The sequence below is a fragment of the Cyanistes caeruleus genome, chromosome 28 (genome assembly GCF_971803275.1).
Source record: "Cyanistes caeruleus chromosome 28, bCyaCae1.hap1.1, whole genome shotgun sequence".
In the NCBI taxonomy this organism is placed as follows: Eukaryota; Metazoa; Chordata; class Aves; order Passeriformes; family Paridae; genus Cyanistes; species Cyanistes caeruleus.
The window spans coordinates 4,718,532-4,743,102 of NC_141728.1; the positions used below are offsets into that span (position 1 = coordinate 4,718,532).

General features: G+C 47.4%; 1 protein-coding gene across 1 annotated transcript in view; it reads right to left on the minus strand.

Annotated features, from left to right (window-relative positions):
* The window catches only part of LOC147649087 (uncharacterized), a 193,078-nt gene extending 168,877 nt beyond the window's left edge, over positions 1-24,201 (minus strand). The window contains exons 1-7 of the mRNA XM_086865004.1: positions 23,582-24,201; positions 21,862-22,215; positions 20,648-20,947; positions 19,100-19,287; positions 18,576-18,696; positions 17,287-17,941; positions 16,878-16,991 (exon numbers count right to left, since the gene is read on the minus strand). Coding sequence (XP_086721130.1) covers positions 17,871-17,941; positions 18,576-18,696; positions 19,100-19,287; positions 20,648-20,947; positions 21,862-22,215; positions 23,582-24,095 — 1,548 coding nt within the window. The 5' untranslated portion in view covers positions 24,096-24,201 and the 3' untranslated portion in view covers positions 16,878-16,991; positions 17,287-17,870. The remainder of the gene's footprint in view (positions 1-16,877; positions 16,992-17,286; positions 17,942-18,575; positions 18,697-19,099; positions 19,288-20,647; positions 20,948-21,861; positions 22,216-23,581) is intronic.
* Between the last annotated feature and the right edge of the window lie 370 nt (positions 24,202-24,571).

Consider the following 24,571-nt stretch of genomic DNA (forward strand, 5'->3'; position numbering starts at 1 on the left):
CTTCTGAGTGGTGTGGAAATGGGAGGAGATGTCAGAGTTTGTTCCCTGGTGACTGCCATTTGTAGAAATGAAAAGCCACAAGAAAACTGTTTCTTGTGGAGAACTCTCCATGGCATGACAGGAGAAAACTCCTCTCCCTGCACAGACTGATGAAAAGACTATTGTATAGTTGGCACTGCTTTAACATCCCAGGTTTTGTCTCTGCCATGTCACTTGGGAAAAGAAAAGTTGGGTTGGGCAGGAAAAGTTTCTGGAGATTTTATTCTTGTTTCTTCTTCTTGTAAACCTGACCATAACGTTTCTTCATTCCTTTTAAGTTTTAAGCCTGTTTTGCCCTTCTGCTAATCCATATCTCGGAGCAAGAAAGAAGGAAGTACTCTGGTGATTTTATCTGGAGCTAAACCCACCACACTCAGCCAGTCCTGAAAGGACTTGTGCTCCAGACCCCTCAGCAGCCTTGTTGCCCTTCTCTGGACACGCTCCAGCCCCTCCATGGCCTTCCTCAATTGGGGGCCCAGGACTGGACACAGCACTCAAGGTGTGGCCTCAGCAGTGCCCAGCACAGGGGAAGAATCCCTGCCCTGCTCCTGCCGGCCACACCATTCCTGATCCAGGCCAGGGGCCATTGGCCTTCTTGGCCACCTGGGCACACTGCTGCCTCATGTCCAGCCTGCTGTCCATCAGTGCCCCAGCTCCCTTTCTGCCTGGCCGCTGTCCAGCCACTCTGTCCCCAGCCTGGAGCACTGCAGGCCTTGTTGTGGCCAAAGTGCAGGAGCCGGCACTTGGTCTTGTTCAACCTCACCTTGTTGGCTTTGGGCCCTGCATCCAGCCTGTCCAGCTCCCTGTGCAGAGCCCTCCTGCCCTCCTGCACATCCACACTCCCACCCAGCTTGGTGTCAGAATGGTTCCATGAGGCCCTGCAGTGTCACAATGGTCTCCACGGTTCCATGACACTCCGTGGAGTCCCAGTGGATCCTTGGTGCTTTGGGCCCCAATTGGATGATGATTTTGTGAACCCTGTCTTTTACCCTCCCCAGGATATCTCTGATTAGCCGATGCTTTGGACCCTCCCTTTGAACCGCCTCGCTATTTCAGCTGTTGCACGCTCACATTTTCTGTCTTTTTCCCCCAAAATTCCCCAGAGCAATAAATCCTCTATTATCCCATGCAAAAGACCTCCCTCTTGTCCTTGCCTCCTCAGAGCACAGACTGACAGCTAAAACCCGAAGAGTGAGTACTCTAGTCATAGCTGGGCTCATCCTGCTCCTGGGGTGTGACCCACTCCTGTGCAGGCCCCAGTGACAGAGCCAGATCAGCTCCCGTGAGATGTGATATATTCTCCTTCACAGAAGCATCCGGGATAAGCTCTCATTCAGCTTTCACCTCTCTACTTTTCTTTCTGCAGGACCTATGACATCCTTAAACATTTCCTGAGTTGCCTGTCCCTCTGTCCAAAGGTGATGCACCCTCATCTTTTTCCTGAGTTCCTGCAAAAGCTCCCTGCCCAGCCAGGCCAGGCATTTTCCTCACTAGCTCACTCTGGTGTTGGAGTCTGAGATACAGAGTGTGTGCCCTTGTTTCTAATACTTAGTTCTAGGATTCCAAGAAACACTGAATTTCATATGACATGAAATTCATGAGCATGTTTTCATGGTGATACATGAAAACAAATGTTAAAGTTAGATAGGAAAAGTGTAAGTGTGTAGATTAGAAAGTTTCTTAAATCCCAGGGTGAAAAAGTAGTTTAGAGAACAGGAGACAAGATGGAAGATTTAGGGTGTTGTCTCTTGTCCTTCTTCTTTCTTCTTCATGATCTTCTCCGAGGGGTTTTTGGGTAGTAGAAAGTGATTGGGTAAAAAATGCCGCAGTGCAGCACACAGGTGTTGGATCATTGGGTCACTAAGAAAAATAATTGAGTTGGCATCTGTTAATTGGGTAAATGGACATATAAAAGGCCTTGAAGAGGATCTTTGTTAGCCATTTTACTCTTTTCTATCATCGTGCACATAGCTCCTTGTACCTTGTAATGCTGATAAGAAAAGAATAAACAACTGAGCCCGAACAAGAGAAAACTGCCTCCCTCTCATTAATCTTCAGTTCAAAGGGAAAAAGAACCTAATCCAAAAGTCCTTAACCAGACAAATGGCACCCAAACTTGGGGCACTTTGAACTGAAGGCTCCTGTTGAGGAAAAAAAAAACAAAATCCAAAAAATCCAAAACCAAAAAGAAGACAGCGGAAAGCTGGAAAACTCCCTGGAAAGGGGAAGAAGAAGATCTCGGTAATCCCGGTGCTGGTGAGAGCGGACAAGCCAAGCCAGACGTCTGTGAGCTGTGGAACGGATCACGGATAGAGGAGCTGAGAGAAAGCTGTCCCTCAGGTCAGATAGCCGTCAAAAGGGAGCAAAAATATGGGAAACACGTCCAAACCTGAGAGGGAGGTTTTGGCTGTCTTGGAAGCTATGGTAAAGGAGCACCCGATCTCTGTATCCACGGAGGAGCTTAAAAGCCTTCTATCCTGGGTACGGGCAGAATTCCCTAACGTGGATTCACAGAAAATTTTTACCCCAAGCCTGTGGGAGAAATAAACGTGAGAATATATGAAAAAACCACTCTTAGAGACCAGGCAGCGACTGAACTTCTAATGGCTTCTGCAGTGCCTTATGAAGTCATGGCCAGTAAATGGGACTCTGGAACTCGGGCAAGGGACACGATGGCTCCAGAAAAACAGAAGGGTTTGTCCCAGCCAGATGCGGAATCCTTGTTCCCGCACGCTGTAAAGTCTGTGGCAGCCTTCCTGAATTCCACCGTAGCACAGGGAATGTCTAAGCCTGTTGAAAGCCCAGAGAAACAACTATAGAGAGACGAGGAGGCGATTCTAAAACGCGGGCAGAATCTGCAAAAAGGGGCCTTGGAGCTTTTGCAAGAGTGTCTGAGCTCTCTCGGAGCTGTTCCAGCGCTCGGTGCGCTGCTGCAGGCAGAAGAGGGAGGGGAAACTTCCTTGGCCGCCTGCGTGCCGGCAGCCGAGTCCCTTTCCGGCCCCAGGGGGGTGGAGGGGACAGCCCTGTCCCCCCCGGGAGGGTTCGGGAGGGTTCGGCCCGACCCAGAGCGGTCCGGGACCTCCACGGGCACGGCGGCCCCTGCGCCCCGCCTGCCAGGGCTGGGCCTGCAGCCACAGCTGTCAGTCAAAGTGACGTCAGCAGTGACGCAACCACCGCCGCAGCTCCAGACCCCGCCTGCGGCACCGCCCCCAGGCGCTGCAGCGCCGCTTTTCAAATTGAATTGCCTTTGCAATACAGCTGCAGCACAGCAACAACAGCTGGGAAAAACAACAGCTCCACCGCAGCAGATGGTTTCACTGGATACCACACAAAGCCAAGAGCCTTTGGAGCACAGCCCTGCTCATGCACAGTTCTTTCACTCCACAAATCCTCCCACAGACATGGGCTCGGGGTTACGGGACAGGGCAATACAAAGTCCAGCATCTCTGGAATGGCTTCAGAAAAATAGCCGAGAGGCAAAAATCAAAAGCATTGTAAGATGCATTACTGGCTAATCTGCAAATGATTGCAGTCAGTTAAGCTTCAGAAAGAAGCCCCGATTGAAGTGCCTTCAAAAGTGGATCAAATAGTTTAAAAATGTTGCAGAATAGAATATATATGGAGGTTGTATTTCTAATGATATCTGCTAGTTTTGTTTTTACAGAATAACAAAGGAAATGATGATACTTATGCATCCCAAGAAATTTAAAAGAATTTTTTTCTGTTTCAGTATTCCCAATACATGAAAGTTTTGAAAATGTTATCTTCTCTATACATCTACTGATAATGTAATATTGTATGATACAGAGTGATTAAGTATTATTACTGTAGTTACAGTTAATTTCTGCAAGATTTGAGTTGAAAGATCATATGATTAACCCTACAGAAAAAGGACTGAATGACAGGTTTCTTTCATTTTTAACCTTTCCTTTCATTTCAATAAGTGTATTGTGGATTTAGTACAATACAGCTTCAGTAATCTCAAATTTATGTTAACCATATACCATTTGCTTGGTTTTTTGACAATTTTAATAAAGAAATTTTAATGTAAGTCTTTTTGTTATTAAAAAAACAAACATGTATAACAGCATATATACCAATTTAGATTTTGGATTTTAGTTAAAAAGTTAGACTTAATGTTTCTGAAAAGTACTACAAAAGCTGAATAGCAACTTGCCAAATCTGTAGTGTTGTATTTTTTTTCTAGTAAAACTGCACTCTAAAAATCCTAACAAATTTAAGCATATACCAAGCAAATTCTTATTACAAATGGATGTTTTTAAGAACATCTGCAGTTATTATGGGTTATTCTCAAAACCAGATAACATAGAATGGTGATAAATTTGTTGCATCCCTATAATCTCTATAGTGAATCAATGTTCCTGTTATATTGTGTTCAAAGAAATGTATACCAAACTTTTAGTTGTCTTTTTTTTTTATAATAACAGAGTAAGATTAAGTCATATTTTCATCTAATATAGATTAAGTGTTAATAAGATTAATCAAAGTTAAATTTCACTATGTTTAAATTTGAGTGTTTTTAGCTTAAGTTATAATTTTGGTATTTTTTGACGTTGTTTTGTTACTTATTTTTATCATAATTAATTTTTAACAAGTTTAAAATTTAAATTGCTTCATGTTTTATTGAAGACATTTGTTTAAACTACACAGTTATTTTCCTGGGGAGATGAAGATGACTACAACTGAAACAGCTGTGACAGAACGCTGATGAACAGCTACTTGTGGATAGCAGTGAATGCAGTCTGTGACACCCTTGATTTCACTGGAGGTTCTATTGTTTGTTATAATCTCTGCAGTTCTGGTTTTCTATAAGTTGCACAAAAAAAATAGTGATTGTTATTTTGTCATGGGGTGGCTTTACCTTTAAGGTGGTTTTGGGAGCTAAGGAAGTTGAAGCTGCTGGTGGCTGATGGGAGTCTTTTCTCCTGACCAATTATCGGTCATTTCTAAGAATTGACAGCAGGTTTGACCATTAAAAATTTAAGTCAACCTGTGAGCACCTCCTTAAGATGCAAAGTCAGAGCTCTCTTGTTCTCTTTGTTTGCTGGCTGTGAAAGGTAACAGAGCTCCAGCTGGCTCCCGTCCCCGGCCCAGCCCATGCGGCCGGGCAGGGGCTGGGCTGGGCCTGCCGCGGCTCCCGGCCGGGAGATGGGGCCTGCGGGGCTTGCCCTGGGCTCTGGCTGGGCCAGGCCAGTCCCTGGCTCGGCTGCAGTTCTTGCCATGACAAAATTCACCAGAGACTGCCGAGTAAAGAAAGGAAAAAGCTCTTGACCTGCGGCGGGCTGAGACAGGGACCACACTCTCCAGAACAGCCATGAAGAATCTTCCATCGCAGACAGCTCCAGCCGCTGCTCCGGCAGAGATCACAGAACCATCTACAAAAGCCTGGGCAAGATTTTAACCCTTTCTTTACCCAGATGAGACTTTCAGATTAATCTTTTTATCCAGAGAGAGAAAAAGAGAGTAATCAACATGTAAAGAGACTTTATAAACTATCAGAGACAGTAAAGAAAAGAAGCTTCAGAAAAGGTAAAGAATAAGGAGATGCTTTACAAGCTGAAATATTTTTCTGTTAAAGCTATGGAGATGGCAAATAGAGTCTTGAAACAAACTCCTTTAATTCGTGACAGAGTATATAGAGAGGAATGGAGTGTTCAAAGTTTGGATTTTGAGCAAAAGGTGGAGTAATTGTGATACAGTGAGGTACTGGAACAGAGTGAGATAAAGTAATAGCTGAAGATTTGAGGCCTTAAGAGCCAAAGAGAAAACTGCTTTCCAGGGAAGCTCACAGAAACAGATGAAGAGAACTTTTGCCATTGAATAACTCATCCTTAAAAATGACATCCCTAGACTCATTGACCCATACACACCTCAGAGTGATGTGAAATGGGAGGAGTGAACTGATGACAGATTTCCAGGCAGCTGGCATCAGAAAAATAGAAAACTAAACCAGAAATATCTTTCTTGTGGAAAACTGCATAGATTTGCAGAAGAAGACTTCTGTTTCTCTACAAAGACTGATGAAAAGACTCTAGCAGGAATTGGGACTGTTTTGAACACCAAAGTTCCAAAGTTTTTTGTCTCTATGTTGTCATGTGAACAAGGGAATGGTGGGTAGTAGGGGATAAAAAGGGTTTTCTGGAAGTTTATTCTAGTGTTCTTATTCTTGTAGTTTTGTTAATAAACTTTCTTTAGTCCTTTTTAGGTTTTAAGCCAGTTTTGCTCTTCCTCTAAGCCATATCCACAGCAAAAAATTAAGTAAGTCTTCTAGTAATTTTTTAGTTACTGCTTTAAAACCACAACAGGGGGGAGGAAAGGTTTCTGGAGGTTTTGTTCCTGTTTCTTATTCTTGTAGTCCTGTTCATATTCTTTATTTTATTTTATTCATATTCTTTATTCCTATTCAATTTTAAGCCTGATTTGCCCTTCTCCTAATCCATATCTCACAGCAAGAAAGAAGGAAGTACTCTGGTGATTTTAGCTGGAGCTAAAACCCACCACACTCAGCCACTCCTGACAGGATTTGTGCTCCAGACCCCTCAGCAGCCTTGTTGCCCTTCTCTGGACACGCTCCAGCCCCTCCATGGCCTTCCTCAATTGGGGGCCCAGCACTGGACACAGCACTCGAGGTGTGGCCTCAGCAGTGCCCAGCACAGGGGAAGAATCCCTGCCCTGCTCCTGCCGGCCACCCCATTCCTGATCCAGGCCAGGGGCCATTGGCCTTCTTGGCCACCTGGGCACACTGCTGCCTCATGTCCAGCCTGCTGTCCATCAGTGCCCCAGCTCGCTTTCTGCCTGGCCGCTGTCCAGCCACTCTGTCCCCAGCCTGGAGCACTGCAGGCCTTGTTGTGGCCAAAGTGCAGGAGCCGGCACTTGGTCTTGTTCAACCTCACCTTGTTGGCTTTGGGCCCTGCATCCAGCCTGTCCAGCTCCCTCTGCAGAGCCCTCCTGCCCTCCAGCACATCCACACTCCCAGCCAGCTTGGTGTCAGAATGGTTCCATGAGGCCCTGCAGTGTCACAATGGTCTCCACGGTTCCATGACACTCCGTGGAGTCACAGTGGATCCTTGGTGCTTTGGGCCCTGCAGTGTCACAGTGGATCCTTGGTGCTTTGGGCCCCAATTGGATGATGATTTTGTGAACCCTGCCTTTTACCCTCCCCATGGTATCTCTGATTAGCTGATGCTTTGGAACCTCCCTTTGAACCACCTCCCTATTTCAGCTGTTGCACGCTCACATTTTCTGTCTTTTGCCCCCAAGATTCCCCAGAGCAATAAATCCTCAGTTATCCCATGCAAAAGACCTCCCTCTCGTCCTTGTCTCCTCAGAGCACAGACTGACAGCCTGAAGCCGTAGAGTGAGTACTCTAGTCACAGCTGGGCTCATTCTGCTCCTGGGGTGTGACCCACTCCTGTGCAGGCCCAAGTGACAGAGCCAGATCAGCTCCGGTGAGATGCGAGAGCTGGTGCCCAACGTGTGGCCCTGTGAACGGACCCCACGGACCAACTGTGGATTTTATCCAACAAGTTCTGGCCCTCAGCTACCTCCGAGTGCAGCAGAGCGGTTTTTCTCCGGTGGCTCTTGGGGGAGGAAGTGATAACCCTCGAGCATCCAGAGGAGCACTTCCCTGAGCAGGACTTCCCTGCAGCCCCTGTCCAGTGGACCAAAGGAGGGTGAGTGTACCCCAAGTTAGGCTGAGGGTGCTCACAAGTTGTGGGAAGGGTGCATTGCTCCCCAGGGGTGCTGGAGGGGGGCCATGAACCTACAGGCCAGGATAGTTGGCTGTGGAAAGCACCCTGTCCCTGAGACTGGCCCTGGAACTTTGATCTTTAGTTTGTTAAGTTGTTTCTTTTGCAGCAGGGGAGGGTGGATTTTTGCTGTGCTGGCAGCTTAACATCAAGGAAAATGGGTGTGAAATTGTCAGCACAGCAGAGAGGGATCTATATTCAAATTTTGGCTACCCTGGAGGGTGGTGTAATAAATGGAATTGATTTGTGCTGACTAAATTTTAACTGTTATTGAAGTTATTATTAGAAGCAATCAAAAGAATCAGTGTTACAAGGCAGATGCTCCCCTTTACAGATGTTACATGTTAAAATTGAGGTACAGGATGTAGTTTGGAAGATAAGTGATGTCCCAAGACTAAAACGGCCTTGAGATGGACAAAATTAGAACGACTTTAGGCATTGGGCCTAAAAATCAGTAAATATCAGACTACTGAGTAGTCTGACATAACAGCGCTTAGTACGCACCCACAAATCTGAAAGGTTATCCAAAGGACAACGAGGAAGAGTAGAAGCCTTCACCAAAAGACCACCAAAAGAAGACTAAAGACCCCCTAACAACAAGTGGAGCATGTGCCGTGAAGAACAGTGACGTAAAATCAGAAAAATCAGAAATAGGAGTAAACTTATGGCAAACATTAATGAATATGTATAAGCATACAGTATACAAGTTTAGCTTGAAGGGCTTTGTTTTGTACGTGAGGCAGGGTGGGAAGCCTCCGTACCCCGGTCAGTTCTGTATGTGAGGTGGGGCAACAAGCCCTCCCCATAGCACGGTTTATTTCTTGCTTATGCTTTAATCATACTTAATTACTGGAAAATTACATATATATAAATGATAATTTTTTACTAAATTGTGTTCTTTTACTAAACTATATTCTTTTCTACCAAATTACTATCCAATTTACTAAATGGTATTCATTTTTAATTAAACTGTTATTAGCTCAAGGGACCTAGTTGTCCAAATTCTAATTTCATTTGTTATAAATGATTAGCCAGTTTGATTAGTAAAAAGAAGAAATTTATTCTAGAATCAAATTACAATCATCAAAAGGAAACCATAAGCAAAAATCAGTTTGGGGCTGTGCCGGGCGAACAGCACCAGGTGAGACAGGGAGGAGGCTCTGCAGCACATCCCCACCGTGCTTCACAAACTGCAACTGTCCCAAGGTGCTTTTTATATGTTTTCAGGCTCTTCAGGGCTCCTTTGGAGTACACTGCTTGCGGACAAATATTCATGCTGTTTTGGGCATATATGTTGTCATTTCATCAGGTTTCTTGGAAATACACTTCTTGCAGGTGAATATTTATGAGTGCATATCGTTCTAATCTTATGGGACGGAGGTTTCTTGGAGATATGCCCCTTGCAGATGAATATTCATGTTGGCCTTGCTGCATGTCACTAGAATCTCGTCAGGGAAGGTTCCCTGGAAATATGCTAGGACTCTTGTCAGACAAGATTATAACTTTAGACCAATTTTATTCATGCTATGAATCACAGTCCCCCTGCTTTCTTTATGAATTAATTAATTTGTGCTTTTAGGATCAATTTAGATACAGTTAACTTTCTTCATAATCAGTATTTACAAGGAATAATTTTTGATAAGATTGGTTATTTTAGTATTTGATTCTTTTGTTTGGGTGCTTAATTGTATATCAATGCAGGTAATGCCTATTGTATCCTGAGCTGTATTTTGGCTGTGCAGTAGCTTCATGCTACTTGTCAAATAGTTGTGTCTGAGCTTTAAATCTGGCCTGAGCTTCAGCAGCTCTGCTCTCTTTCTTTTCTTTCAATTCCGTTCTTTTAGATATTTTGGGTATTCCCTTGGATTGGCCAGTTTTTATTGGAGCTAACTCAGGATCAATGGGCATTGCTGCTATTTGCATGCCTTAGACAACAGAATGGATGAATCGGATAAAACATGGAATGAGACAAGGCAGAAATAATAGCCCCATTATTTTATATCATATTAAAAATCCTCAGTTTTTCCACCAATCTTTCCCCAGACAGTTCCCCCCAAACAATTGATCCCAGCTAGAAGCTTGAAGGATAGAATTCCATGTTTGAACCGCTACATGTACCACTTGCTTCATTTCTGCTGCAAGGTTTCTTATGGTTTCTCCATCGTCATCTCTTTCTACACAGCATTCAGATTCATTGAACTTGCTGCAGACTCCCCGTTCTTCTGCTAACAAGTAGTCCAAAGCAATTCGCTTCTGATACACAAATGCTTGCATTAGTGAATGCTGTTTAGCTGATAACTCGAGAGCATCACAGGTGTGATTTGATACAATTTCTACCATGGCTTGAAGTCTTCCTAGTCGGTTGAATAGGTAAATTTGGCTCCTGTATCCCCAGCTCCCGTCTTGAGCCCAAGTTGCTGGGCTATTGCCAAGCTCTTACCCTCTCTGCAGGCCACTCATCTTGTCACCACTTGTGATTCCCTCCTGCTTTTGGAAACTCAAGATTCAGCTCTCTTTTTTCTCTGCCCAGGCTCTCATCTAGGGGTGCTCCTAATAGTTTACTTTCAGACTTTGGGAGCAAAAAGGAGGGTCAAATCATTCCCAGAGTGCAGGATCCTTTCTACCTGCAGGGTAATTCACTGGATGCTTTTTCCACACATATCCAGTAGATTCCATCAGGTGCTTTCCATTGGTCATTTACAGTTCCTGCTTTATCCCAGGAATTCTTTAAGCTTTTGAAGGATCGGTAAGGATTAGCTCCAGGACTTTTGTGCCAACATCATTTGATCTGATCATTCCAATCACAATTTGTCTTTTTTTTTTTTGTTTGACTCCAGTATCCAGTGGGGGTTTCTGGTTGCCACGCTTTGGTGTTGTTATTTGAATTCACTGTTCAAGTGAATGTGCAAGGAGTATATCCTACTACTTCAGTAGATCTTTTTCCTTCCCTGCTGATACCAACTGTTCCAATTATTTGATGATCTAAAACCCATCCTTTGGGTCATTTTAATGTTTTGGAAATTTAGGGATGATTCCATTTTAGAAGTTGCTCTGGAGCTAAGCTCTCAGCTTTCCATGGCCATTTCTCAGCTGATTTCAGCCCTCCACAAATCCAACAATTAGATCATCCTAATTCTGTAGCCATCTCTTGTACTAGATCTACAAAAAGGTTCTTGTTTGAGGTAGGTAGGTAGGTTCCAATTACCATACTAATTACCAAGTTCTAACTCTTCCTATTGTTCATTTAATGCTCTTAGCTGTTCTTGTTCTATTTCTCTTTTTGCCTCTGCCTTTTGTTTCTCTGATTCTTGAGCTGTCTGTTTTCATTGACTTTCTGGATCTACTCCTTCTCCATCTCTTGCAGAACAGAAAGTTGTACTGTATCACAAGCAAATTCGCTCATCATTGTGGAGAAGGTTAGTTATAACGGGCTCATTGCTGAGAGAAACTATTGGACCATATTTCAGATTTTCTCCAACCCAATACGTTTTCCCTCCCATCCTACACACTTTTGGTTGGCTGTGCTGATAGCATATTGCACTAATTTGGGAATGTGCCATAAGCATTGATTCCATTCTCCCTCTGATCCATACTGCATGGTCACATTTGTTCCAAGTGGGAACAACAGGCTCTAATCCAGCAGCTCATTTGTGTCATGCATGGGCCAGGATTTTCTTCCTTTCTGCTGTAGATTGCACCTCTAACCACCGATTTTTAGGTGTCACTCTTGGGTCATGGCAGGTTACTCTTTTTTTGATTTGGCACATTTGATACCGAGTGTGGTTATGCTCACACTCCCCTATTTTGCTGCCCATTTTGCAGTCCTAGTGTGTGCCATATGCCAGGGCTTCTGTGAGCCTTTGTTTTTCCAGGGTGTTTTTAAAACACTGCCTACAGTCTTGGGTTGAGCTTTGCTTCTCAACGCTGGGGTAACTCCTGGAGAGCAGACTGATAGTTCTGCCCATGATCAGACTCAGAACCACCAGGGTTCCCCACACATGTACTCCTGTGCCTCTGCCTATGCCCACAGGGTTGCGGCCTGCGGCGAGGGAGTTCATCTTCTCGGCAGCAGGGCTATCCTTCAGGGGATCCATGGCTGGAATGAGCTGCAGATTTTCTCTTAAAGGCATCCCACCCTGATCCTTGGACTGCATCAGCATCACAGGGTACATTGTTTGTTCACCAACACTCAGTTAGAAGCACTTGTGCCTTTGATCTCAGTTTCCCTCTTCCCCCTTCTTGATCCAATCCATACCACTCCAGGGAATCGAATTCCAATATGCCCAAGTCAGTAGCGACCACTAATGAATTGCTGGTTCTAGAGGTTTCTTCTAGCCAGCCCACTGGACAAAGCCCTTTCTTTTCCTTTTGCTCTCAAACCAGAGACTTAGATGGAATGGTATAATAGAAACAAAGATGTTTCCCTGTTGTCTATCAGGATGGGTGTGAAGTGCCACCACATCCAGATAGCACGGCACTGATTTCACTTCCACCATGCAAATGACTTGCAGGAGCAAGTCAAGTAAATTCTGTGCTGGAACAGTGAAGTTCTATCACACTAAATCAGGGGGATGCCTCAAGGGTTTTATACCAACCTTGCACCCAAGTTGGTGCTCAAGAAGTTTCTAAGGTCCAACATAGACCTAAGGTTTGCACAGCAGAGTTTAGGCTGACAGCTAAGGGAGCATCAATTCCATGGTCTTTCCAAGCCAAAAGACTGATGAGAAATGTTGGTATTCCTGCTCTCCTTCCTTGTTTACAGTATAGCAACATACTGGATGAGATTTTGTAGTTGCAGCTCTGAATTGTGGCCAGATGAAGACACATGAATGGTTGTGCATTTTTCGTTGTGGAGGTCAATATCAGTGTAGCTGCTTCTGATAATACAAAAAGCTCTTTCAAGATACTTCTTCAAAGAAATGTCTTTTCATTCTTAACTGCACAGCCTCCTCCAAGATGTACAGCCAAAAGGTTATCTGGATTGTCTTTTCACAAGAACAGGAAACTCCCCCTTGAATCAGCCTGAAATGACAATTCTCAGCTGTATGAAGGAATTTCACTTAGAGTCTGCTGTAAAGAAGTGATTTCTATGCAATCGGGTTGAGAAAGGACAAACCTGAATTAACAAGAGTGCTGTTTGTTAGTGACACCATTACTCATTGTACACTTTAAACAACCCATCCCATCAAGCCCAAACCTAATATGGCTCCTTGTTAAATATTTCTGATGGATTACATATCCCCGTGTGAAGAGGGAACAAGGATTTAAAGCCAGTCTTTATGCATCTATAAGCATTGGACATGAACATTGCATATTCAGGATGAAAACCAAATATCACCTGTACAGGGGAAACATAGCAGTACCATGAATACACTTCTGCCATCAGATTCACAGGCAGCTTAACCAGCTCTGTGCTTGGCTATTGTGCAAATCACCTGTTCTGGCATCTTTTGGGGCACTGAACCAGGGAAAGTCACCCATAAATACTGCAGGACCATGAAAATCTCTCCAGATACAAACTAGTCTCCAACACGGGACGACAGAAACCTCCAATAATGTGGTGGAGGGACCCAAGTTGGCTGTGTTCTCTTTGTCATGATGGGCTTGTAATTGAGACTCAGAGAGGAACTTGAGTTGGAAGGGACATTCAAGACCCTCTAGATCTAGCCCCTCTGCTATGGGCAGGGACACTTTCCACTAGGTCAGGTGGCTCAGAGCCTGCCCAAGCTTTGGCAAATAGCCAAGGGCACCTTTTTCCTTGTTTTACAAGGTCCTATTTCCATGCTCCTATTCCCAGATGGCTCCAGTCTCACACAGAGCATTGCTGCCTTGGTCACTCCTATCTTCACAAGCCAGCAGAGCTCCTATTTTGGATGGCTCTCAATGCTCCCAAGGCCCCAGGGACAGCTTCTGCCTTTCCTCCTTCCGCTTTCCCTTCCAGGATCAGTGATGTCCTGCCACTTCCTCCATGGCTGAGACAACAACAAGAGATAAGGGACTGAGGATGCCGCTTCTGACAGAGACTTGGTGACACTCAGCTGAGGATTTTGTTCTCTTGCCTAAGAGAACTGTCAGGCTGCCTTTCCAAAACTCCTCCTGCTTGGGAAGGGGCTGGTGTGAGCAGCAGGAATTGTTGTTGGCTGGAACATCTCAAAGAGCTGCACAAAAGAAGTGTTTTGTGGAAGGCCGCCAGCTGCCCTTTGTCAGCAGCACAAGGTGGGAAGGTCCCCTTTGAATGCCAGCCCTGCACAAGGACAGCCTTCTCCAGTAGCCACAACACCTTTCAGGCTTTCGGGCTGGCCTCGTCCCTTACTCTGGAGGAGCAGCTTGCTGTTGGAACTCACCCAGTCACAGTTTCTGCCTGCATTACCGTGTCTTCCCACAAACAGCCCCGGAGACAGCACTACATAGAGGCTCCTTGGAGTCAGAGGCACAGAGTGTGTGCCCTTCCCTTTGATAGCTGGCTCTGACATCCAGGAAAGCACTGCATTTCATAGAACACCATGAAAACAACTGTTACAGTTCAATAGAAAAACTAGGAGTGCAAGTGTGTCAATTAGAAAGTTTTCTTAAGTCACTGGGTGAGAAAATTCAACTTGAAGGTTGAAGCTCGTTTAAGAAAGAAGAGGCAAGATGGAGGAATTAGGGCGTTGTCTCCTTTGCCTTCTTCATCTCCATCTTCTTCTTCTAGAGGTTTTTGGGTAGTAGTAAGTGATTGGATAAAGAATGCCGCAGTGCAGTGAGCAGGTGTTGGGTCATTGGGTCACTAAGAAAAATAATTGACTTGGCATTTGTTAATTGGGTAAATGGACATATAAAAAACCTTGAAGATCTTTGTTAGCCATTTGGCACCTTTCTATATCTTAGTGCACGTAGCTCCTTGTACCTTGTATGCATGTAATGCAGATAAAAGAAGAATAAACAACCGAGTCCAAACAAGAGAAAACTGCCTCTCTCTCATCAGTCTCAGTCCAAGGGGGAAAAAGAAGCCAAGCACAAGTGTCCCATCGGGACAGCGGCTCAATCTCCAATCAAAGGGGACTTTGTTCCAGCTTTTCCCTTGGACCAGCGTGCAGCAAGCACACCTGGGCCTCATTCAGGTCTCTGTGTGGGCTGGCAGGCAGCTTCTGTTGGGAATTTAAAGCTTTTCCTCTACTTTCCATAGCAAATAACAGACCTCACCCAGCTGCACCAAACCCCAAATTTCACTCTAAAAAGAACCATTTGCATTTTCATCCATTCAAGCCCTGAAGAAAACAAACTTCACTTGCGGGAGCTGGCGGCACGGTGTCCTCCAAGCCCGTTCATGAGTAGGACAATATTGCAGGGGAAGAGCGGCAAAGCCAAAATTCACTGATGCTTAGGAAGCTTTGCAAAACCTTCCCACCTGTGCTGGTGTTGCACCCTCCTGAGCTCCTGAAGCCCTCACTCAGCTCAGGTGCAGTTTGGACAGCAAGGGGATGGTTCAGTTTGTGCCATGTGGGGACAGGAGGAGGGAAGACTTTGCACACACTGTCACCAGGTCAGGGCTATTTTCCTTTTTGGTGCCACACGGTAGCACATCATCTTTGATTTCATGGGAGTGAGGGAGGTGCTGAAGGGCAAAAATTCCCTGTGGGAAGGACACCTTCCACTCACACAGCAAGGCAACTGAAGGGGAAAGTGCAATCTCTCTTTCCTGGAAGGTGTTCAGCTTTTAACAAACCAGTTTTGCTGAAGATGAGCCCAGGCAGTGGTGAGTTAGAGCATTTGATCCAACTCCCAGAGTACCCTCACATCTGTTTGGACACAATTTCTCTTTGTTTTTTCATGGTGAATGCTTTCTCCTGCCCCGCTGCCTCCTGCTTGGAGTTGTACGCGCAGCAGAGTCCCAGAGTTTTCTCAGCAGGCCTGTGCAGCGAGTTCTGAGCCAACGTGTGGCTCTGCTGCCAGCCCAAATCTGCGCTTTCCTTGCCCAGCCTGAGCGCAAGTGGGGCATGTGCTGGGCGTGGCTGGAGATTTTCATCACCAAAATCCTCCAGCGTCAGGGCATTTCCATCTGCCCATTGCTTTGGAGAGCACAAATCACAAACCACCCATCTCAGCTGATAAATGTCATTGCTTGCAGATTGCTGCAGCTGCACAGCTGAGCTACAAATACACATGAATCAATTTCAGTTGAAAAATGTCATTTATTACAAATTGCTACACCTGCACTGACAATACACAACTATCAAAATCTCCATTAAGTTGAAAAAAAGTCATTTATTATATTAGCACAACAATGGCACATAAAAATATACAAATACGAACTTCAGTTAGCAAAAACTTATTGCTAACCTCAACAAGTCACTATAGACAAAAATAAATGAGATATTTAACAACTTAATTTATTACAGATTATTTTAAGCTTACAGCCCATACAGAAATACAAAAATATCATTGTCTCCTTCTAAATAACCCTGTACTAAGAATTCGTTTGATAGAATTATACAACTATACCACTTCATCCACGTTAAAATTAACTAAATATCTCTATATATACATATATAACAATCTACAGATGGAAATACAGATTAAATATTATATATTTCATACAATATATATATACATATAATATAATCAGAGGGATCCCAGCCGCTCCATCTTCAAAGCCTCTCCCTCAGTCTTTTCCTGCCATGCAGAGCAGCTCTCCTGGACAGGGACAGCAGATGGGACATCTGGGAGGCAAAGGGAACAGCGAGTCAGTGCTGGGACCTTTCCCTTGGCAGCAGCTGCACTTCCAGCAGGGAAGCGAAAATCTCCGAGCCTCCCCAGGAGGGTTGGCAAGAACAAGCAGGCCGAGCGGGCCAGCGTGTGGCGAGCGCAGGCGCGGCGGGACTGTCCCGCAGCCCCCGGCAGCCCGGCACAGCTCCCGGGCCCTGCCGGCACAGCTGCCTTGCCCAAGGACAGCCCCTGTGCCGGCCGGGGCAGCAGCGCTGAGCAGCCCCAGCACGGGCAGGGGCCGCTCCTGCCCGGCCGGGCAGCGCCCACGGCCAAAGCCCACGCCACCCTCAGCCCTGCCCGGCCTCACCAGCCCTGGGGCCTCACCCAGGCTCTCGCGTGGCCCCAGCACATCCCTGCTCACTGCTCTTGCTCCAGGCCTTCAGCTTCTCCCTGCTGGCTCCTCTCAGTGTCTGTCTCTCCTCAAGCTCTTCAGCACAGCTGTGGTGGCAAAAGTGGAGGCTCTGCAATTGGTTGCAAGGCCTGGCAGAGCTGCAGTCCCTGAGCTGTGTGTGCTCCCTCCTGGCCCCCTCCATCCCCTCAGCCCCGCCGTCCTCTCGGCAAAGCCCCAGCCCCCTCTTCAGTTTCTTGGGCCTCTCCCAGGCCTCTCCCCCCGCTCAGTCCCTTCTGAGCCGTTGTGTCCCCTCAGAGCCGGCACAGCCCTCAGCCCGTGCCTCTGTCACCTCCGTGCCACCATGGCCCTCTGCTCCCCCACAGCCCTCAGTGCCCCTCACACCTCAAGGTTTGCAAGGTCCCTTCAGCATCAGCGCCTCCTCAGCCCCCTCAGTCTCACCGTCCTTCAGCACCTCCTCACAGGACAGTGCCTGGGGCCAGCGGCAGCTCCCACCGCTCCAGGGACAGCCAGGGCTGCAACTGCTGCTCCGCCTGGCCCGGCCCCAGCTCGGACCCAGCACAGGGGGACACAAGGGGCACAGCGGGAAAAACAAGAGATGAAAAAGGCAGCCAGGGGGGAAAGAGGCAAAAATGCAGCCTACACAGCTCAATCTATGGAGCTCTACATCCATAGAGCTCTAACTAAAGGACTATGCACATTTAGAAATGGAACTGCATGCACATAGAAATGTTACGCTTTACATATAGAAATGTAAATTTGAAAATCTATAAATCTAACTGTATACATAGAAATAAAATCCTATCACATGCATAACTAACTATAGATACAAACTCTACAGATGTAGAAATAGATACACCTATAAATACAACTCTATCAATCTATACTTGTAACTATATGGATAAATAAATCAAGATAAAAAATCTATAACTATATCTATAAACAGAGGGATGCCACCTGCCCGATGGTCACAGGCTCTCCCTCTGATCCTTCTTCCCACGCAGGGCAGCCCTTCTGGCCAGGTAGATCACGTGGATATCTGGCAAGGAAAGGCAACTCTCAGTCAATGCTGGCCTCCGTGTAGCTTTCCCTTTGCAAGTAAACTGTCCTGCTAGCAAAGGCTGTCAAAGATGGCCTGAAAGGCACACTCTCACTTGAGAATTTGAAGCCTGCTCTTTCAAGAACAGGGATCCTTCCAAGTTTTCCAGTGTGTGAAGTTTTGAAGTACGCCAATCAATTCAGAACACTCCCAGTGCAAATGGCACCCCCGAGATCTTGAAACACAGACAGTGCCAGGTGCCACAAAGAAGCCCAGCCTTGTTCTTTCTCTGGGCTGACGCAGAGACGTCAGTCCTCACTGCAGTGGCTGAAGCTGAAGGCTGCTGTGAGCTGGGAACCAATTGGGACACGCAGCTTGGTGACACAACTGCCACCAGCTCAGGTTTCTTGCCGGCTCTCTTGCCACAGCAGAGGACTCGGTGTCAGAGCCTCTGGAAAAGCATGGAGGAGGGCTCGGGGAGCTTGTGCCAGTGCAGGATTGGAACTAAAGGCACCAGGAAGCACCAACCCTGCTTGAGACAAGAACTCAACTCTTCTGATCTCCCTTCCTGTCAGAGGCAGGCTCAGAGCAGCTGTCTCCCATCTCTCTAAACCACGCTGGGCTCACTCCTTACCAAGCTCCTCGGGCTCCTGGCAAACGTTCACACGGCTCCCGCAAGCAGGCAAAGCTCCCTCTGCTGCAGCCTTGTTCACAGCCTCCCCTCCTGAAGAGCCACAGGCAACACTAGCATTGACCTGAAAAGAAAAACAGAAAGAAGGAAACGCAAAGATCAACCAATAGATTCTGCAGGGATACAATCAGAGCCTGCCAGATTTCCTTCTGTGCACCAACAAATTGCTTTTGAAAACTGGTATATACGCAAGAGTTTGCAGAAGACAAATGGTCATCACGCTTGCCAATAAGATATGGGCAGTTCTTTCCAGAAAAAGGAGCATCCAAACCTGGCAAACACCTCTCATCCTCACTTAAGGGCTATTCCCCCTTTTCATTCCCTCTTCCTTAGCAAATCTTGCTTGAACACGCAAATCCTTCCGTGTCCATTCCCAGCTGAATTCAAGAAGCCTTTGCTTCTCAGCCATGCAACAACATTCAGAAGCTCTCACTCCAGCCCCTCTCATCCCTGTCCAATGGAGTTACCTGAGCAGAGGGAGACCTTTCAGGCACAGATGGTGAAAGCATCTCCTCCAGTGTCTCCAGAACAAGGTCCAGATCCAGCGGTGGCAATTCCTCTTCCCCAGGAGTACTCCATACCCAGCTTGGGGCTCTCCATGCTGCATAACCAGCACTGCCAGCTGGAGCACTGGGGACTGAAGTGCCCAGGGCAGCTGGAAGAATCCAAAAAACATGGGTGAGGCTCCAAAATGAGGCTTTGGGACGCAGAGCTTTATTGCTGCCTTGGATCAAACATCACAGGAAGCGCACAGCAACCTCAACTCCAGAAAGGTATTAAAAACTTCCCAGGGAATTGGAAGAGTGAGCTCTTCCCCTTCAAAAGTATTATCCTAATCAACGTGTACATAGATTAAAGTATGGCTTGTGAAACTGATCTAGACATACACACAGAAATAATCACCTTGAATCACAGCCTTTTGCATCTTCCCAGCAGCTTTGGCATTTGGCTGCTTGAGTTTCTCATCACAAAAGACCACAGAAAGTGCATTCACCCAGGAAGAGGCCAGAGGTGCAGATACACATGCTAAACTTCAACTGCGAGTTTATTCTAAGGAGCAACCATGGAGGTGAGGCCATGGTCTGCAGCTGCAACTGTTCTGGGGACTCACAGCGGGCACTGAAATTTCATAGCATTATTTGCGGGAGAGACTGTTGGAAATGGAAAATCTGCAGCCTTAGAAAAAGCCTGGATTGATGGAGTGATGAAAGTACACAGACATTAGGTAGAGTAATTCTAAACCATTGTTCTTACAGTTGTAAGTAAGAATATGCCTAGAGTAAGTAAGAAATTCTATGAAGTAAAATAGTTGGAGGTATAAAGTGTAATAGTGTGATTTATAAAGTAAGTTAGAGATCTAGGAACTATAACAGAAGTGTGTGTGAATACGTGACCTGTTAGCTCGTTGGTTAAAAGACAGACGCAGTGTGGCAAAATCAAATAAAGGTGATAAGAGCTTAATAAGTGAAAACAAACTTGGTGTCAACTGTCTACTGCACTAAAAAGTTATATATTGCCATGTGGAGAAGGAACTCGTAACTTCCTGAGCTGTGGTTGACTTGTTGCCTGTAAATCTCACGCCTCAGGACTGATCTCTTATTGGGCTACTTAAGCAATAAATCATCTCAAAGCACGGTGGTCCCATCCCTTGTATTTCATCTCAACAAAAGACAATCTGTAAACTCTGCAATATCCCATCAGAGTCCTAGTTTGGCTTCATCCAAAGAAAAATGGGAGTTCACCTGACACCGACCAGTTGTGGAGAAATGTTTTTTGCCTTGCCCTTTGACCTCTACACAGAGGCTGCCTGGAAAATGGCCAGAACATCCTCCAAATCTGCAGCAAGGATGGGAAAAGCAGACAGAGATTGTTCTGATATTCATGATCCTGCTTCCTAGTACCCTTGACACCTGATTGTCACAATCACATGGACACATGACAGAGCACCGCGGCAAAATACTTCAGTCACTTTTTGTGATCTTTCTGAAAAGCCAGGGGAGAAACACATTCCGTACCTGATGGGATGTTGGCTGGCAAGTGCTGCTCTGGAGAAGTGCAGCTGCTGCTCTCTGGAGAGGCCACAGAAGTGCTTTGATGGTGCGCAGGAAATGGTGGAGTCATGAGCTCTGGCTGGGATTGAAATTTGTGTGTGCCTGGCTGGCCTGATGAAACCCCAAGTCCAGATGTAGCAAACACTTTCTTGGCACGTGCTGGGGAAGCTTCACGCCCTTGAGGATCTGGACTTGTCCTGGAAGGACCTGGAGGCAGCTCTGAATCCTCAGGTGAGGCAGCACTGCGCTTCTGGCACCAAGGAGCTGTGCAGCAGGGAGGGAAGAAGAAAGGAAGCAAAGGGAAGGCTGGGTCACTCCTGCTCCTCAGCTCTGTTTCCCTTGGCAGCAACTGTACTTCTCCCAAGGAAGACAGAAGCTCCCATCCTCCCAAGTAGGGTGAGAAGGAGAAAATTCCCTTCTCATGTTCTGAAGCTTTGCAACAACCAATTCCTTGTCTACTCAGCTCTCCCGTACTTATTCATCTGTCTGGGAAAAGTGTTCCGCTGCCATTCCTGGGCAGGAGGCAACTGCCAGAAAGCCAGCTGCCAGCTCTTCTCCCTTCTGCTCCAAAGGCACACAACAACTTTAGAATCACAGCCTTCCCTATCTCCCCAGCAGCTTTTAGATTTGGCTGCTTGAGTTTCTCAACACAGAAGGCCACAGAACGTGCATTCACCCAAGCACAGCCCGCATCTTCAGGCACACACTGAGAAATTCAACTGGGAGTTTATTCGAAAAGCAACCTTGTAGGTGAGGCCATGTTCTGCAGCTGCAGCTGTTCTGAGGCACACAGAGCTCATTTCAGTGGCATGGCCTGATTTGCAGGCCAGTCAGTCTGAAACATCTGCAATATCCTATCACCGTCCTAGTGGGACTTCATTCCAAGAAACAGGGGAGTTCACCTAACACTGACCACTTGTCTGTCGGGCAATATTTTTCACCTTGCCCTTGCACCTCAGCAGGCAGGCTGTCTGGAAAATGCCCACAACAACCTCCACATCTGCAGGAAGGACAGGAAGAGCAGAGAATCCTTTGGCATTCACAGTCCCACTTCCTAGTACACTTTCTCCGTGATTCTCACTTGAGATCTAGCCATGACAGAGGACTCAGGGAAAACACTTGAAAGGCTCAGTTGCCAGGAGCTATTGGAAAAGGAAGGGTAGAAACTCTTTCCCTACCTGATGGGTGGCAGGCTGGGCTGTGCTGCTGAGAAGATGAGCAGCTGTTGCTCTGTCCAAGGGCCCTGCAAGCAGCTTCAGGGTCGACTGGAGTGAGGCGAACCATGAGCTCAGGATGGCGTTTCAGGTCCAGGCGAACCAGTGGAACCGTGAGCTTGCGGAGATTAAATCTCTGGATGAGCTCTCTTGATGGTTCCACTGGTGAAGCCCCAGCAAGTGCAGAGGTGGCACAGACTTTCTTGGCAGGTGCTGGGGAAGCCTCACTCTCCTGAGCAGCTGCACTTCTCCTGCAAGGGCCTGGAGGCAGCTCTGAATCCTCAGGTGAGGCAGCATCGCGCTTCTGGAGCAAGGGAGCTGTGCAGCAGGGAGGGAAGAAGAAAGGAAGCAAAGGGAAGGCTGGGTCACTCCTGCTCCTCAGCTGTGTTTCCCTTGGCAGCAAGTGTGCTTTTGGCAGGGAAGACAAAAGCTCACCTCCTCCCAAAACAGGGTGAGAAAGAAAAATATCACCACATGTCTTGGGGGGTTTGATGCCTATAGAACTTAAGTCAAACTTACAAGCTGCTTCTATAGGTTGACTAATAAGATATCAATAGAACCTGATAGATCTGTATCACCAGATATCAATAGAACCTGAATCATAACTTCATGGATCTATTTAACCTGATATAGATGTTTTTCTATGCATTGTAGTGCCTAGTATATGGTTAACTGGTTGCTCAGTGCTGGAGAGAGGGGAAAAAAAAAAGAAAATCTCACCAGGTGGTCAGTTTCAGAGATAGGTAAGTATAGCACTAGTGAAAAATTAGCAAACGTCAAGCCAATTAGCCACAAAATAAAGCACTAAGACTGGTTAGGACCAGACAGACCAAGGAACACCGTAGCTGTGCATGCTCTGAAGACAAAGTTGAAAAGTTCAGATGCAAAGATGACTTTGGAAGCCTTCGTCAAAGACCCCCAACGACTCCCAAATTGGGGAGGCGTGAGCACAGTGAAAAAGAACTATCTATAGCCATGAGATTATACTATGTAAATTCGTTCCAGAGTGTATAATATACTGTGTCTATTAGTTCCATATGTTATAATGACATAGTAACACCAAGCAATAATTACTAAATATATACCAGAGCAATTGACAAAGGTGGATGAATGAGGAGGAGAAATCCTCCTCACCTCCAGCACTGAAATAAACAACTCTACACACACGGGTGTATGGGATTTTATTCACTTTGCAACAAGCAGCTCCCTGTCTACTGAGCTCTCCCCTATCCGTTCAAGCCTTGGCAGGAGGCAGCTGCCAGAAACCCAAGTGCCAGCTCTTCTCCCCTCTGCTCCAAATGGGACAGGAGGCTCCCTCTCCCGCTGGGGCTGAGCACGGCCAAGCCCTCGGCTCAGCCGCACTCCCGGAGAGCTCCCCGAGCGTCCCAGGGCCGCGCAATGAGCAGCGCCAGCCACGGCACAGGGCCGGGCCGGCTGCCGGCCGAGCGGGCCAGCGTGTGGCGAGCGCAGGCGCGGCGGGACTGTCCCGCAGCCCCCGGCAGCCCGGCACAGCTCCCGGGCCCTGCCGGCACAGCTGCCTTGCCCAAGGACAGCCCCTGTGCCGGCCGGGGCAGCAGCGCTGAGCAGCCCCAGCACGGGCAGGGGCCGCTCCTGCCCGGCCGGGCAGCGCCCACGGCCAAAGCCCACGCCTCCCTCCGCGCCCGCAGCTCCCACCCCGTCTCACCGGCTCTGGGCGGCTGCCCGCTGGGGAAGGCGGGCAGCGACCGCTCCGTGGGGAGCCGCTGGAGGCGGCTGGGCTGGCGGCTCCGCACCTCCAGCCCCGCCGCCAGTCTCTGCCTGTTGGCCCTGGTCAGGCGTTTGATGCGGAGCAGGAGCTCGGGGCGGTCGCGGCGGAAGTTTGGGTTCATAAAGTGCAGCCAAGCCCCGGCATCGCCCGGCACAGCTGAGCCAAGCCATGCCGGCACCTTTTGGAAGCCGTAGAGGTTGAGCTGGCGCACGAAACTGCCAAAGTGCGTGGCTTTGAAGGAGTCCGGGGCCGCCCCCGCCCCCTGGCCGCCCCCTCCGTGGGCGCCGGCCGGGCTGAGCAGCTCCCGCTCGAAGAGGAAGCGGTCGATGAGCAAGCCCTGGGCCTGGCTGTCCCAGCGCACGGAGCGGACGCGGGGGCTGTTCACCAGGCGCCACAGCTTGGCGGGGAAGGTGCTGGCATTGAGTCCGGCGGGCAGCGGCAGCTCCGCCATGGCACCGATCTGTCTCCGACTGGCGCCGCAACGGCCGCGGCGCAACGGCCTGAGGGGGGCGCTGCGTTCGGCCCCGCGCGCGCCCGGCGCGGCCCCGGCGCGGGCCGGACTCGGCGAGGACGAGCGGGGCCTGAGGGGAGATAAGGCCAGGTAAGAGGAGGTGAAAAATGCATGTGGGAAACGAGAAATTACATAGGAATTACACTAATTGACAAAGATTCTTACTGGAATAAATGGAATTGATTTTTGCTAACTAAATTGTAACTGTTCTTCAAGTTATTTTTAGAAACAATTGTCAGGAAAATTAATCCACAAACGCCAGAGGTTTATGTCCAAAAAGGAGACAAAGGAGTCCTTTTTCTTTTATTCAGATAAAGGGAGAAGCCATGGGGCATTCCGCTGGGGTCTCTCAAATTTTTGGAGGGCGCAGCCTCCTTTTTATCCTAATTCCCGGCCGCTTGTCCCTTCTCTCTTTC